We start from the raw sequence: 12699 nt of genomic DNA, 5'->3' as shown, positions 1-12699 counted from the left end.
AAAAACTAGTTCCAGAAGTCTGTCTATAATATCATCTCTTTTGTAAAAACAGTAAGTCCTCTTACTACCTATGTATATGAATCTATCTGTTTAGGAAAAGGCACAGCAGGCTTTTATCAATAGTTACATTGTGTGGGTGGTCCATGTTCTTTTATATATTTTTTAAAAGCTAGTTTAACAAATACGGTTTTTAAACAGAAAGAAAAGCTAATCAAATATCGTGTATAAAATGGTGTTTCCTATTTAGATGGATGGTTCTTGGAAGTACAATGGAGATGCAGGTAGCAGTAAGAGAACCCAAGACACTCCTCAAAAACCAGATGCCAGCCAGCTACCTTCCAGCTTGTCGAATGAGAAGGACGAAGCTGTGAGAGAAGAGATGAGAAGTGCCCCCTCTCCTACACCGTCCTTCTCTGTTGTCTCCCAGGATCAGACTGCCACTTCTAAAGCTGAATCATCTTCAACATCCGGCCTCGATTTAAGGTCTGAATCTGGAGAAGGGAGACACTCGCCACAAGTAGAAATATCAAGAGTGCAGGTGAGTTTGGGAAGGGTCTTTATCAACCACTCTTTAGAAACACCTGTGTTTAAATCTGGAAACAGTATTTCTAACCTCTCGCCATTGAGTCTGATGCACAAAATTATATGGCATTTTATTTTTAGTCAATCGAAGTAGGTTTTTTACAGCTCTGAGTTTATGGGTCTAGATAGCTCTTGTAAAACATGTGTTTATGAACCAATTTCCTTGGCGTTTGGCTGGATTTTTTTTGTGTGTGTGTGTGTCTCTGCACCACATTTTATTAGCAGTTGCTTCACACATCTGGTTCTCAAGAGTTCAGGATCCAGGTGTAGTGGTCACATGGAAGTTCTCAGACACATGTCTAGAAATGTACACAGGTAAGGGAAATGAAAGGTCAGAAGGAGAAATACACAAACGTGACATGTGCGTGCTTCTAGAGATAGGGCAGTTTTTTCTCTCTCATTACACCCTCCTGGTACTTTTTAATAATTGTTTATACTGTAGAATGTTTGGAATTTTAGACCACTTCTTGTTCCTTAATGGGAATATTGAAGCTTAATTTCAATTTGACAGTTGTGTTTCTCAAAATTTGGAGTCAAAATGAAATATGTACTGTATTTTTAATGCAAATCAAATGTACCTTTTATGTTTGTTTGTCAACTCCTTCCTTGCCCTGGAAGGTATGATTTTCAGGAAATGCAGCTATGCAATTTTTTTTTTTTTAAATATTGTAAAAAAATATTAGCATAGCACATTTACAAAACTACCTTCCTGTGAGAGGGAGCTGTTAGCAAACACATGTGAAAGGTGTGTGTTACTTGTATAAAAAATATGGTTGTTAAAGAATAATTGGGGACGATTGTAGTTTTTCCTCACAGATTATACTTAAAATCCCAACTAATCACTTTTAAGATAATTACTAGGTAATGAGTATGTTTTATGTGTAGGCTATAAAGTCTTTGGTTCTCAAGCAAAGAGAAAGCTTATCCTTTTTAGGAAAACTTCCCTCTAAGCCATTTGGTACATGGTACCATGAGGTCCTTAGCATGGAGGAACTTTTGTGGGTCTTTGGCTTGGTCTAATATTCTCTTTCACTGTACTCTAGAGTATATTATTCCCCAAAGCAAAAGATCAATCAATGTAATGTAACTTGGCCAAAACAAAAACAAAAACAACAAAAAAAACAAAGCAAAATAAAACTCATTGTGATCAGTTTGATGCAGACTCACAGTGACTGTGTAACGGGTTTCCGAGGCTGTACGTCTTTATAGGAGCAGAAAGCCTCCCATGGAGCAGCTGGTGGGTCTTAACTGCCAACCTTGTGATTAGCACTCCAGCGTTTACTCTAACACACTACCAGAGCTCCTTACAACTTGGATTCATTGATACTGATAAAATAATTTTATGTGAAATGATATGATATACCGTATTTCGTTATATAAACAGATTTTTATTTGTACAGACAAGTTTTAAATGTTTAAACACCCCTTGTCCTTATAATTACTTTGTTATTGAGAAATTTTGGAAACATAGTAAAGTAGAATAATAAGATAAAAATTGCTAGTAATCCCATCCTTTGGAGATAATCGTTATCCATTAAATATATTCCTTTGTTTTTCCTATGCGTGTTTACAGACATTTCTATGGACAGTTTCTTCAGCTTGCTAAAATCAATTGGTGTAGATTATTTTACATTTTTTTTTTTTTTAATTTTTAGTTTTTTTTTTTTTTTTTTTTTTTTTTTTTTTTTTGGGGGGGAAACTTTGCCTTTTTTAAATGGAGAAGTAGAATTAACATAATACATTTCAATTGATGAGAACTACAGCCTACCATGGAGTCTTGGTGTATGGTGTTATAGGATAAGCACTGGACTGCAAACCCACCAGTTGGTTTTTGGAAACCCTATGCAGGGTTACTATGACTCGGAACTGACTCGATGGCACTTAACAACAGTCTGCCTTGTATATGGGGAACAGGAGATACTAATGGAGAAATAATAAAAACAGAAGCAAAGTGTCTTCTTGTGTTATGGATTCTAGTGTTTGCTTTCATCTTTTCAAGCAGCAAAACCACCCAATTTAATATATCCTTTGCTGGTGGTGGTGCCTACCTTGGGGTGGCAGCAGACTGCGTCCATGAGTTAAGCCTAAGTGTGGTGAGTGGGTGTGCACTCGGTTATTAGTGGTCAGAGGAGCCTAAATTACCATGGCATGGTTTCAGGTTTCATCATTAAGGGATTTGCGACGCTCCTTTGTCACCAAACTTGAAATGCACTCCACCAAGCAAAATTAGACGACTTAACAAGTAGAGCCAATGGAATTCTAAACAATGGAATTCATACGCTGACATACTTACCTCTGAGTTGCTTGGTGTGTTTTGTTCATTTCTGTACTGCTAGGAATTTGCTGATTTGGGAGAAAGGATGCAATTTCAGTAAAAAAGCTGAGTTGCAGTATGTAAATGGTACTCTGCAATGCTCCCTCAAACTTATATTTAAGTATAATCATTCTAATTCAGAGAATACCAAAATTAAAAATACTGTTTGGGTACACATCTAAGATGTGTTGGTTTTTTTCAGGTCCTCATTCTCCTTCTTACCTTGTACTTTGGCTGGTCATCAGCTTTCATTTCTACCTTCAGAATCTCCCTTAGATTGATTCCTTTTATTCTTGCTTCCTCTACTTTACTTCAGGCCCTTTCATTTGTCAATGCAAATGTTTGTAAATATCCATGACTGTTGAATTGATTCTGCCTCATAGGGACTCTAAAGGACAGAGTAGAACTGCCCCATAGGGTTTCTAAGGCAGCAATCTCTACAGAATCAGACTGCCACATCTTTCCCCCACAGAACAGCTGGGGGTTCAAACCACTGACCTTGCGGTTAGCAGCAGTCAAGCACTTACTCCCTGCACCACCACCAGGACTCCTATTTTATAAATAGTCATACAGTTTTTGTGCATTCTGCACAAGGCCCACACTAGAGGAACCTGCCTGGTGCCAGGGTTAAACTAAAGACCATACCACTGCCTTTGAGGCATGGCGAACTGCACCGTAGTGGACCTGCTCACCAGGGCTCCTGGTGCTAGCCCAGACTTGGTATATTCTCTTCTCAGAAACCCCAGTAGCTCTCTGTGGACTAGCGAATTGAGTCGAAACACTCAGGGCAGCACTGAGGTCCCTCTTGACTGACCCCAAAGTGCCATAAAGTTAACACTCACTGAGTGCTTATCATTTGCCAAGCAGCTGTGACTATGTGTATTGTCTCAATTCATCCTCACAGCGACACTAAGAAATCAGCGTTGTCATTATTTTTTCACAATTATATATTTGTGAAAATGGAGACATGGAATGACTATGTTTACTTGACCATGGTCCTCCAGGGTGCTAAGTGGTGGAGCCAGGACTTGAACCAGGCAGTCTGACTCAAGATTGTCTATTAACTACAATGTGATGTGGGAAAGAGAGAGGGAGTAAGGGATCCAGCCCCACTAGACTGCATTTACTTGAACACATCATGCCTCTATATTTGCCCTTGTAACTGTGCCACTTGGAAATGTCCATTTCACCCATCTGATTTTTGAAGTCCTACTACACTTTCAAAACCTGGAAGGTGTCACTTCCTTCATGAATCAAGGTATTATCTCTCCCTGGTTGGAATTGAACTTTTCTTCATTGAAAGTTTCACTTACTGGATTCCTTCTTCTTCTGCGTGTTCACACGTTTTCTCTTTACAAGTCTTACTTGCATCTTCCCTCTGGTACAACTTTACACATAGTTGGCAATGTTGTTGCTGACTTGAATTACTTTCAAAGGCTTTACTACTAGGTTGAGAGTATGAACTTGATCCATCAGGTGATTTAGTGTTCTCATAGGTTCTTGAGAGTGGGCATTATAAGATGAAGGTATGCTGTAGGAATGTTAGCACTGTTGGTGGTACGTAGGGTAAATTTTGAGGAAGCAAAGTCTGGAGGGAGAGATTGGTTAGGAGCCTGTCACAGTACTGTAATAATAAGGTGGTTTGTACCAGAAACAAGAAAGCTTAATATGCGCTTCTCAAAATCTTTTAAGTTTCTTTGCCACATGGATTTTCTTTCTGTCCCCAGTGCTGAGCTTGAGGTTTTATTCCTGTCTCTTCTCTTCTCGTCACCCCCTTTCTTGTAGTTTTTGCTTCTTTTCCTTCCTTTCTTATCAATCCAAGCTGTCATGGCAATTCTGTGAGTAACCCTGAGGCAAGGGGAGAGAACACCCAGAGTCTTCCTACAGACCTGAACACCCATAGTCCATCACCCCTATCACAGTTGCCTTGCCGATAGGGCTAGGGCTTTCACTATTTTGATGTTGTTGTTAAGTACCGTGGGGTCGGTTCTGACTTATAGTGACCCTGCACAGGGTTTCCGAGGCTGTAAATCTTTTACAGGAGCAGAACACCTCATCTTTCTCCTGCAGAACCACTGGTAGTTTTGAACTGCTAACATTGAGGTTGGCAGCCTGACTCATAACCACTAAGCTACCAGTGCTCTGTAATAATACTTCCTATTCTGCCCTTTCATAGTTGATTGAGTTTGATTGGCTCTATAGCTAAGTATGTGAGAGTTAAATAGCATTTTTGTTCAGCTGATCTGCAAACTGCTGACCCAGAATGTATATTATGTATAACATTGTTTCTATGGGACAAAGAAGATAATTACTGGGCACCTACTAGGTTCCTTCCCATCACCTCAATGTTTTGTTTAATCCTTTCAATAATCTTGCAAAACAGGTGGTGTTAGCCTCATTTTTACTAAAGAAAACTTTACGCTTGAAAGTTACATAACTTGCCCACGGCTGGTTAAATGGATAGGCTCAAATTCCAGTTTTTCTGATCCATAAATTCTTTTGAGATACTGCACGTTCAAATTTGTATAGTTAAGACATCAGATGTTGACTTTTAAAAACACTTGAGCATTTTTAGAAATTTAGAGTCAGAAATGTCTTTTGGTCCAAAAAAATTAAAAGATTCTTGAAATTGTTTTGAGAAAAGGTGTATATTCATTGAAACTTGTCAGAACACAATCAACTTCTGAAATGCAGCATTTAAAATCTACCTGTAGGCTACAAGGTATTACCAATAATTTTAAACTGAGATGTAATATATTAACCAGTGTATTGTAGAACTAAAGTTGTGGCAGCTGTTTGGAAGATGGAGGGAAAAGAGGAGGGTCAGTTAGGAGGTGACCACAGTCCACCTGCTGATCTGTGGGGAAAATATGAGTCTTTCTACTTCCCTGAAGACTTATAGCCTTGGAAACAGGGTCACTATGAGTAGGAACCGACTGAACAGCACTTACAACAGCAACAACAAAGTTAAGCAAACAAATAAAAAATTACTTAAATATACTTTATTTTCCAAATAAAGATCTAAAAAGTTCCCATTTTAATTTGGCAGTCAAACAAACCTTGTGCCAAGTGGGCAATTCATAAAGCTCTTGGCCCTACATTTCTATTATAAAACAAGTTTAAAAACCAAGTGGAGCTATCCTGGGAAACATTAGGGTTATTTTTAAGAATTTAAGGCAAACAGATACAAAGAATTTACTCTGTTATGATTATACAGAGAAGTCAAGTGTTAATGCACTGTTAACTTATTAATACATTTAATAAGCATTGCTTGTTCATCTGTTCTGGGGGTACAAATGGTTTGTGCTTGATTACTAGAAATCCTAACTGAAATCTTTGTTGAACAGTTCATGCTTGGATAGAATTATAGATATGTTTGTCTCTCAAGAAGTTTCAGGAATAATCTACTACAGGAGCCTCATGTCTCATGACTGCCTGAGAGTTTGGGGTGGGAAGCAAGCAAGAGGGTCTCTGGAATGCTTAGCCTAAACCTGTATCTAGTCTCCTTGAATCCCTTAAATTGGGAGGTATGTGTAGGATTTCATTTGAAGGTAGGTTTTGAAATCCAAAACCTTGGACATCCATGTTTTAGTGATAGAGAAGCTTTTATAGGCTCAGTGGCATGCTGGACAGACAGACCAAACCCAATCCCATTGCTTATGAGTCAATGCTGACTCCTAATGACTCTATAGGATAGATTAGAAATACTGCATAGGGTTTTCAAGGCTGTAATCTGGTGTGGAGCTATAGAATAAGCACTGGACTGCTAACCCCAAGTTGGCAGTTCAAACCAACCAACCACTAGATAGCATTTAACAACCACAATCTTTATAGAAGCTGACTGCCACACCTTCCTCCCATGGAGAAGCTGGTGGGTTCCAGCTGCTGACCTTTCAGTTAACAGCTCAGTCCTGCACCAGCAGAGGTCCTATTGATGTTGTTGTTAAGTCAGTTCTGACTCAGTGACTTTGTATAGAGTTTCCAAGGAGCGGCTGGTAGGTTTGAACTGCTGACTTGTAATTGTCCACATGGTTCTTCTGTTTTTGCATGTGTAAAAGTTCCAGGAATCCCCACAAGAGTCTTTCCAGGGAACTGTCCCCCTGTTAAATACTCCAGAGAGGTGGTTCACAGTCCTTTTATTTAACATGTTCAAATAGTAATTCCTTTATTGCTGAGGCAAGAATAACCCTTCATGGTATCCTACTGGTCTAATATGATTGTGAAGCTCTTCCATTGATACTCATTCTCTTTTATTGGTTCCTAGTCTGTTTTTTTTTTTTTTTGGTAAGAATGGTAAAAATGACCATTACTTTCATTAATCATTTCCAATTTCAGTCTATGGTGCTTGCGGTTAAGGAGAAGAACTCACCAGTAAGTTTTTCTATTCTTAGCAAAGTTTTTTTGTTTTTGTTTTTAATTGCTTAGATTTGTGCTCACTGTGCAGAATATTAATAATTGTCTTGCCTACCTTTTTCTGGATTCCCATTTAAAATTTCTTTATGAGAGGACTTTCTGATGAATAAATGTCTATATTGATCACAAACTCCCTGATTTTCTATATTTCTTTGAAGTTTTTATTTTGAATTGATTGATTGTTTACATGGGAGAACATCAGTTTTACATCATTGTTTCATTGCAATGATTACAATCTCTTCATTGCATTATCATTCAACAGTATTTGCTTCTATTTCCCCTGTTTTTTTTTGGGGGGGGGCAGGGATATGTATACAAAAACACTCAGGAATATATAATAATTTAAACAGCCAAAGGGCACGTTCTGCAAGCCTGCCTCCTGGCTGCCAGCTCTCAGTCTTTCTCTTTCCATGAATCTAGAGTCCTCTGCTTCTCTCTCCCTCCATGTCATCAATTCTGCCTCCATCTCTGGTGTCACTGCTTCTCTGGATAGGGTCCAACATTCTGCTTGTGCTCTTTGGGTCCTCTGTTTCTGGACTGTAAGATTAACTGCTCCCCCCTTTATGTTACAAAACTCCTTCCTTATTTGTGTCAATTGCAATTAGTCGTGATAACAACTACTCACTATTGATTCATAAGAATCTTATCTCCATCTCCTTTCACCAGACCCATCTAGACAAGATGAAAACTATTCAGTGGGGACTCTACCTTCCCCTGCACAGTCTTAAACTCCCTCTTGAAAACTTGTAAGCCAGTCACTTAGTGCCTTTATTGCCCCCTCATTTTAGATAGCCAATGTCTAAGTTGCCCATCCCTATCTACCTTGTACACAGAGGGGATAGGATTGATATTTGATGTGAAGACTCCTTCCCTCTCAGTTGGTATTTTGAGCTACCACATCCATAAGTATAAGGAACTCTGGTAGCATTGTTGTTGTTGTTAAGTGCCGTTGAGTCGGTTCCGACCCATAGCGACCCTGTACAGAGTTTCCAAGGGTGTAAATCTTTACGGGAGTAGAAAGCCTCATCTTTCTCCCACGGAGCAGATCCTTAATGGAGCTCTGGTAGCGTAGTGGTTACGAATTGGGCTGCTAACCTCAGGGTCAGCAGTTCTAAGCTACCAGCTGTTCTGTGGGAGAAAGTTGAAGCTTTCTACTCCTGGAAAGATTTACAGCCTCGGAAACCCTGTACAGGGTCATTATGAATCAGAACTGACTCCACGGTATATAAGTATAGGTCAAGTTCATCAAATTGTCGCAATTTACACTTGTTTCCTTTATCAAAAATTGTTTTTTTAATCTTTCTGTAGTCCCCCATCTTTTTCTTATTAAAGAGTCAATCATTATTCCATCTTCATGCTGAGCAAGTAATCCAAGAAGCAGAATTATATGAAGAAAAACGTGGCATCAGGATTGGAGGAAAACTCATTAACAACCTGTGATATATATATGATACAACTTGCTGAAAGCGAAGAGGACTTAAAATACACTGGGTTGTCCTGAATGTAGAGAAAACAAGAATCCTTGTCACTGGACCCATAAATAACATCATGATAAATGTAGAAAAGATTGAAATGATCAAAGGCTTCAATTTGCTTGTATCCCCTATCAATGCTCATAGACACAGCAGTCAAGAAATCAAACGACATATTGAATTAGGCAAATCTGCTGCACAAGACCTCTTTAAAGAGTTGAATAGCAAGATACCAGCTTGAGGACTAAGGTGTGCTTGACTGAGGCCATGGTATTGTCAGTAGCCTCATATGCTTGTGAATGTTGGACAATGAATAAGGAAGACCACAGAAGATTTGATGCATTCGAGTTATGGTGTTGGAGGGGAATGATATTAAAACTACATGGACTGCCAGAAGAACAAACAAATCTGTGTGGGAAGAAACACAGCCAGAATGCTCCTTAGATGCCAGGATGATGAGACTTTGTCTCTCGTACTACGGACATATTATTAAGGAGCACCTGTTTTTTTTCTGTTGTGCATAAGGTCACTATGAGTCAAAACTTACTGGAAGGCACCTAATAACAACAGCAACAATGGGGACACTATGTCTAATACATGTTGTTTCTCCAAAATGCTAAGCACTTTGTCTTAAACAGAATACAAATAAAAACAAAATTTATTATTGCCATGGAGTGAATTACTTCATATGCCTCTTCTACCTGTAATCTTTGCAGCTCCCACCAAACAAAAGATTTCCTGATGGGTCTAGATAAGGGGGAGGTAGGAGAAGATGGTGATGGATTATATGATTCCATTGTGAGTGATTTTTAACAGGGTTAATTGCATAAACTTGGAACTCTAATGTGCGTATAAAATGAGTCATCTCAGAAGCAGGAGGGGAATCTCAGTACCATCAAATGAGAACAGGTAGTGGACTATGACCGTGGACTCTGAGATCCCCATGCAGTAAGCCTCCTTGATACAGGGAAAGAATGCGGTGATACTGGAGGAATGGCAGAGCAACTGCAGAACTATGAACCAGAGCACTGGACAGACAGAGGGGTAGCTTCCCAGCTGATAGAATAAGAAAACTGAGTAACTCGGGGCAGGAGGCTCACTAGTGGACTAAAGTGCCTTTAGGAAATAGTTGGGGAGCTAGGTTCACTGACCCATGGAGTTAAGTGTCTTTGGGTTTAGGAGTGGAGTGCCCTTTGGGCATTTATTGTTGTTGTTCAAGTGCCTTCGAGTCGGTTCCGACCCATAGCAACCCTGTACAGGGTTTCCAAGGAGCATCTGGTGAGCTTGAACTGCCAACCTAGCAGTTCAAATGGCAATTTATTATCAGCCGTAAAAGAGCTTTATAATTGCCAGAACAGGGAAGAGGCGAGGCCAAGGGGCAGAGCACTAGAGAGACTTGCATGTAGGTGTAGCAGAGAAATTATGTTTGCCAGAAACTCTGTATCCTGAGCATTTTCTGATCTGCATTGTAATCTCCTAACTTCCCTAATAAGCCCCATAACTGTGAATATGGTGTCTGAGTTCTGTGTGGCCACTGCGATGAATTATTGAACACAGCTGAGTAAAGAGTACTGTGAGCGAGCTGGTGGTGCTGGTGGGAATCATGTGCCGTGGAGTCAGTTCCGACTCATAGTGACCCTGCACAGGGTTTCCGAGGCTGTAAATCTTTACGGGAGCAGAAAGCCTCATCTTTCTTCTGTGAAACAGCTGGTAGTTTCGAACTGGTGACTTTGAGGTTAGCAGCCCAACTCGTAACCACTACGCTACCAGAGCTCCTTGTGAGAGGGATAGTTGATGCCAATTTTGCAGTTGCCCTAACGTTGATACCGCCTCATGGTGATGCTGTGTGTATTAGAGTAGAACTGCTTGATAGAAAAGAAAATGTTTGGGCTTACCTCTTTTATTAAAGCAAATCACCAGGACTTTCTTCCATGGCAACAGTTGCTGGGGTCAGACTTCTAACCTTTATGTTAGTAGTTAAGCACAAACCATTTGTTCCACCCAGAATAGATGCACAAAAATGTTTACTGTCTTTATTAATAATTTAATAGTGCTATAACACTTCTCTCTGCCTGTATATAACATAGTAAGTTTACTTAGTTCCTTCCATCTGATTGTTATAAATGATGCTAATTTTTCTCAGGATTGTTCCATTTGGATTTTAAACTTGTTTTATAACAGGAGAAATGTAGACAGGAAACTTTATGAGTTGCCCACTTGGTCCTAGGTTTGTGCTTGACTGCCAAAAATTAAAATGGAGAATTTTTAGATCTTTATTTGGAAAATAAAGTGTATTTAGGAAGAAGTATTTGTTTTAACTGTTGATGTTGCTAAGTGTTTAGTGTTTAGAGTTTGTTTAGGTTTTCCAAGGAGCTGGTGGGTTTAAACCACCAATCTCATGGTTATCACACCAGAACTCCTTGTTTTAAATTGTGTTGTCGAGTAAGTTCCAACTCATAGCGACCCTTATAGGGTTTCTTTGGAGCAGATGGTGGGTTTGAACAGCCAACCTTGTGGGACTCAGTCCAGTGGTGACCCTACAGGGCTATACCAGGTCTAAATTCTTTATGATTGTGAAGCAAAGAACTGAAATACAACACTGGGAAACTCATGTATTAAAATCTGTATGCATAGCTTATGTAAGCAAATTAAATTTGTAAAATTTTAAAGAAAATTCAATTTTACCTGGGCATAGTGTTACACAACAGAGGACTCGTGTAGCTCTGTAGGATAAGTGAAGGACTGCAATGCTGGTTTGAACCACAAGTTCGGCAGTTCAAACTTACCAGCTGTGGCCCTTATGAATCAGAACCAACTCTATGACACTGAACAACAACAACAAGTGTTTTGCAAAACTTAAAAAATATTTGGTTGGGAAAATGGTTTAAAAGAATCTTGTAAAATTGAGAATTTGTTATGTGTTATAATGGTAGAGCTGGAAATAGAATTCTGTCATCTAAGATGCTGAAGTTAACTTTAAGGAAGTATGGATTGTGTAAGTCTTTGTGGATAGGGACTCTGTTTATTCAAATTGTTGGCGCTGAAATATTGCTTCACTCATGGACTCCTGGTGGGGGTGGCACTGTAGGATAAGCACTGGACTACAAGTTTGATTTGAATGGCATGGTCACAGTTCAAATTCCCCAGCCACTACTCAGAAACCCTACACAGGCTCACTGTGAGTTGGAAGCTACTGGATGGGACTTAACAACACCAACAGTGGTGCCTCACTAGGGTTCTTCTTTATCTCTTAGGGGCTGGTTCCTAATGGGTGATACACAGGAATCTGCATTTGGTAGCATGTCTAGCAAGCAGCCTACACCTTGGCTACTTGATTCTCACAGGGCAGTGGGGCAAGTGGAAATACCAAGTGGGGGAGCACTGGATCTAGATAAGCACTACTAGAAGCTAATGAGTTATACAGTTAAACTCACCATTGCTATTGAATCAATTTGGACTCATGGTAACCCTATGGGACAGACTAAAGCTGCTTCTTAGGGTGTGCGAGACTGTGAGTCTTTAAGGGAGCCAACAGTCTCATCTTTCTCCTATGGAGCAACTGGTGGATCTGAACCACTAATCTTGCGATTAGTAGCCCAGTGCCCAACCCGCAGTGTCACCAGGATCCCATGTGTTTAAAAACACTTGATATTGCACAGATAAGTATGCTACAAGTTGGAGATAGTTTTCAAAATCTCTGGTGACAATTGTTTATAAAAGAACTGAATCATTCCACTCCATTCTTGAGTAATGAACACAATTAATTGTGTGGTGGGGAATGTCAAAGTTTTTATCAGTGTCCAACAGATTGATACGTAGTATTGTGAGAATTGATATGACGATGTTTCTGATTATTGAAAAAATTAACTGATATTTCTATAAATGAAGGTGTCTGCTAACACATGGCAAAAAGAATGA

The 12699-nt window shown here is 39.5% G+C and overlaps 1 protein-coding gene across 1 annotated transcript in view; it reads left to right on the top strand.

Moving 5' to 3' along the window:
* The window catches only part of LMO7 (LIM domain 7), a 124239-nt gene that overhangs the window by 79642 nt on the left and 31898 nt on the right, over nucleotides 1-12699 (top strand). Inside the window, exon 12 of the mRNA XM_006832030.1 lies at nucleotides 248-538. Within this exon, the coding sequence (XP_006832093.1) occupies nucleotides 248-538 (291 nt within the window). The remainder of the gene's footprint in view (nucleotides 1-247; nucleotides 539-12699) is intronic.

The sequence above is a fragment of the Chrysochloris asiatica genome, unplaced genomic scaffold, assembly GCF_000296735.1.
Source record: "Chrysochloris asiatica unplaced genomic scaffold, ChrAsi1.0 scaffold00005, whole genome shotgun sequence".
Lineage (NCBI taxonomy): Eukaryota > Metazoa > Chordata > Mammalia > Afrosoricida > Chrysochloridae > Chrysochloris > Chrysochloris asiatica.
Note: the sequence above shows the minus strand (reverse complement) of the source record. Positions and strands in the feature narration are given on the sequence as shown.